The 4115-nt window shown below is 39.6% G+C and overlaps 1 protein-coding gene across 1 annotated transcript; it reads right to left on the reverse strand.

Moving 5' to 3' along the window:
• Positions 1 to 354: 354 nt before the first annotated feature.
• hsbp1b (heat shock factor binding protein 1b) lies at positions 355 to 2819 on the reverse strand. Its single transcript, XM_058645470.1, has 4 exons — positions 2663 to 2819; positions 1382 to 1448; positions 1028 to 1154; positions 355 to 869 (listed from the first exon to the last, which is right to left on the reverse strand). The coding sequence occupies exons 1-3, from the start codon at positions 2705 to 2707 to the stop codon at positions 1033 to 1035; spliced, it is 234 nt and encodes a 77-aa protein (XP_058501453.1). The 5' UTR covers positions 2708 to 2819; the 3' UTR covers positions 355 to 869; positions 1028 to 1032.
• Positions 2820 to 4115: the final 1296 nt, after the last annotated feature.

Below are 4115 nucleotides of genomic sequence, written 5' to 3' on the forward strand. Positions count from 1 at the left end.
GTGGGTGTGATTGGGTCTAAATTTAACACTTGGGCGGAGAGAGTTGTAATTTCATGTAAATGAAATGTGAGTTAAGAATGCTTTGACCAATTTACAGGACAAATTCCCTATTACTCAGCTTAGGTTACAGTATCTTACCTTAAAGTGTAACACTACAAGTGTAATTTCAATACATTCTGAACACTGTAGACAAAGGAAACCATGCAACATGTTCTAGATACTTTGCATCATAAAATACAAATATAACTTGAAAAAATAAATGGAAAGAAAAATAAAAAGCACCTCAGAATGAATTCTATATTTCAGAAGGTTGACTTAGCACCTGGCCAAATATGCAACATAAGACAGACAGCATAGTATTAAACAGTTTAATAGATGAAAATCAAAGGTGGTATGCATCCACATTGGTCACAAGTTAACGGTGCTATTTGTTAAACGCACTGTTAAACCTTCATGGTGCCCTTTATGTTGGTAAGGATGGAGGTTCTTACTGGCTTGTTAACCTGCTGCAGGTTGTACTTCTCAGCACAAGCTTGGGTAAAAGCTGTCACCACACAGGACTGAATTAACTATGCTTTATGATGACAGCCCCCCCCCCCCCCCCCCCAAAAAAAACCTCCGGTGTTACAGTAAATCCATGAAGTTGCATTCCAGCACACGAGCATCTTCTGGAAGGCGCATCACACTACTCTAGCTCACAAACACTGTTCAGCTTTCCAAGTCATTAAACAACTATTACCATTTATCACAATATTCAATATATAAAAAAAGCATTTCACAGAACGACACGCCAAATCAATAGAAGTCATTTTCAGAACGAAAAAATGTCTGCTGCTCCTGATTTTAGGACCGACTTCACACCTCGTTACCTGCGGGACAGATGAAACTAATTATTCACTCTGTGGTAAGCAGGCGCCAAAGAGGAATTTAACAACATTCATTTTTGTCACATTTACAGGAAACCACACAAAACTAAACTCACGTTAAAGCGTGAGAGGAGAGATGGAGACTTTTTTTTTCCCCTCACCTTCATTATGAGCCTTGACCCTCTTTAGGCTTTTCTGGTGTTGCCTCAAGCTCTTCAACACCAGCCTGGGTCATCAGGTCAGCAATGTTCTTCTCCAAATCATCAATGCGTGTGCTCATTTCGTCGAGTGCAGGGAAGGTTAAGGTACATAATTAAAAAGGGACAAACTCACAAGGCACTTTTAAACGAGCTACAATTATCTGTCAGTCAGTAATCTGGAAAGAAATGTCACAGGAAGCTGATGCTGGGTGAACGAAAATTAAACACCCTTGATTATGGAATGAGCGAAAAAAGAAAACGGTAAACATTGCATTTATGTAAAAGTGAGTGCTGGCATTTTAAATGGCAGGATATTTCTTCCAATGATCTGGTCTGACATGGTCTGGAACTTGTCCTGCATCTGCTGCAGCAGCGTCTGGACCTGAAACACAAACAGCAAATATTTATTTTATTAATTTCACACAAACAAATACAAGAAAAATAACAGTGAGGGTGCAGTAGAAACCTTTAGGGACTTATTGGGTCCAATATTTATTGTTAAAGACTTTTTTAGACAAAGTTGTGGTTAAGTGTGAGACCATTGTAGCACTGCACGGTATTAATAATACTGACTCTTTGCCTGTGAATGATAATGAATTCTTTTTAAAAAGAAAAACGGGTACAAGATAACATAAGTCTCCTGTTTCCTTGACAACTATGCCAAAGCTCAGCAACCATGCCAGATAAATATTTAATTCATAGTGAGAAGCATGTTTGCATGTCTTCCCGTTACGTAATGCAGCTTTATCAGAATGGTCCATGTAAGTTGTAGACATAGAGTTATCAAACGTATTCCTCTAATGCAAATGCATTTTTTAAAGCAATTTCCTTAATATGAGGTGCACACATTCAAAAAGTTGTGATTATTTTATCAAATATATTTTGGAAGTGTACAATATGAGGTGGTACCGTCATGAAAGAAAAAGTCAGAAACCTTTAATCTGTACAAGTTTGTGCTTTACATTCATTTTATTATAAGGGCTGCAATGATTTCTGATGTTTACAAAGTGAGTTCTCATATAAAAAAATACAAACGATAACTGCTCTGAAACAGCTGATGTATATGGTAAAATGTATACTGTAGAAAGATAGATATATAGGTAGATAAAAATAGATAGGGAAATCAATGCCTCTAGAACCCATCACCATGACAACACTTAGAAACAGTATCAGTAAGACATCAACGGGTCCATGTAAAGTTAAGAGATTTATGTGTAAAACTGCACATTAGTCAGAAAAAATGAAACCAAGAATAGTGAGGTGACATTTAGTGCAGTGGTATCTATTATAAACAAACATCAGCTTAGCCTGTTTTACGTAATACTACGCTGCTAACTCAGTTGTGAATTGGTTGGTGATGTCATTCTGAACCGGCTGACCGTCACTTACGTAACACAGTCAAACTAAGCAAAAGTCGCTGCGCTGTCGCTTAGTTTAATTCATTTTAATGCAGCGAGTAAGGGAATATCTTTACTTACACCGCTCGTTACACTCTTGGCTAACACTTAGCTCGCTAACTAGCTCACGATAGCTAATCTGATGCCCTGAAGCTACTGTGGCTAACGCGGGCTTGCTAACACCGCGATCGTGACTCACCACGTTGGTGAGGTCCTGCACCGACTTGGGATCCGTCTCGGCCATGTTGTGGTGCGAATGGTTATCGGTGCCTTTAACGGCGATGAGATTGTTTTGCTAGCAGGCAAGGTGGCTGTTCCAAACAGAGAGCAGTCAGTCCGTTGCACCACCCACTGTACAGTCAGCTGTTCCTCACGCAAAGGTCTCGCGAGAGCTGATTCGCGGTTCGTGTGTGTGTGGGAAATGTAGTGGTGAATGGGGCAGTACTTTGTAGTTGTCATTCACCCCCCCCTCTCGTTGCTCCAGGGCAAAATGAGCCCGAAAGGCGTCACTGCTGCTAAAGAAACGACCAACGTGTTTAATGCTGATGGTAAGTTTGCAACTAATGCTAATAGAAAAGTACATGTAAGTGTGTGTGTGTGTGTGGACACAGCAAGGTATGGGGAGTCAATTTCCTTGTGGCTGCAAAAAGTAAACAGGACCGCCACCACGAGGGGGCACCAGGGGGCGCCACTACCTTAGCTGCCCCCTCTGTTTACACATCTTTGTATGTACATTTTTATGAGAAGCATGTGCATATAGAACCTTGTCCTGAACCGAGCAGGAGAAGTGGGAGAAATGTGTGTTTTGTGAGCTTGTGTGCGGAGCCAGCCCAAGGCATAAGTAAACTAACCACCAGGGGGCAACCTAGAGCATTCTTTTGTGCATTTTGCACTTATTTGTGACTGAAGGCGGTGCTGTTTCAAGTCATTTGACTTTCATTGTAGTGTTATTTCTTTATTTCTTTTGCATTTATTGTTGTTGCACTTTTGCACCTTGCAATATATTTTTTTTAAATCAAAGGCATTGCCATGGTGACAATACATGTGTTGTTTTATTTTGTTACTTTCGTATTAGGCTGACACTCACCATATATTCACTTTACAATTTTGAATAAATATCTATTTGCTATTGTTTTGACAGAAATTGCAATTGCGATATGAATCGCGATATGACAGGTAATATTTATTCTATTTTCATTTGAATAACATAACAATGGTTAGTGGGGGGTATTTGTGTAGATCTGTGTTTTCTTCAGTCTATATGACGTGTATGGGCCAGGACACTATTTAATCTAAAATGGTAATTTGACACACATTTTTGGCTTTAAGAAATATTGCACCCTCTGTGATATTCATAACATTTCGATTCATTATTCAGCTTTACCGCTTAATATTTTGCCATTTTAAATACAAAGTGAAAATCTACACAATACCATTCATCTGATGTTGCTATCATTTTTAAGATAAAAGCCAATATAAGGCATCAAGGCATTTACTGCTTTATTATTGGCGCTGATAAAGAGCCCCCCGAAATCAAAGTTTGCTTTGGGCTCCGGGAAGGCTTGGGCCGGCCCTGTTCGTGAGGACGGTGGTCTCCGTGGATCAAATTACCTCATTTCTGAGGCTCTGGTTAAAATCAGTGCAGTGTCCTC

Source organism: Solea solea, chromosome 12 (assembly GCF_958295425.1).
Source record: "Solea solea chromosome 12, fSolSol10.1, whole genome shotgun sequence".
Lineage (NCBI taxonomy): Eukaryota > Metazoa > Chordata > Actinopteri > Pleuronectiformes > Soleidae > Solea > Solea solea.

Bases quoted from the DNA above. Each gene is read 5' to 3' on its own strand.
- hsbp1b (XM_058645470.1), bottom strand. From the start codon at position 2,707: ATGGCCGAGACGGATCCCAAGTCGGTGCAGGACCTCACCAACGTG. The intron at 1,449-2,662 runs GTGAGTCACGAT...TTTGTGTTTCAG, and splicing joins TGCAGGACCTCACCAACGTG to GTCCAGACGCTGCTGCAGCA. The intron at 1,155-1,381 runs ATATCCTGCCAT...CCTTCCCTGCAC, and splicing joins AGACCAGATCATTGGAAGAA to TCGACGAAATGAGCACACGC.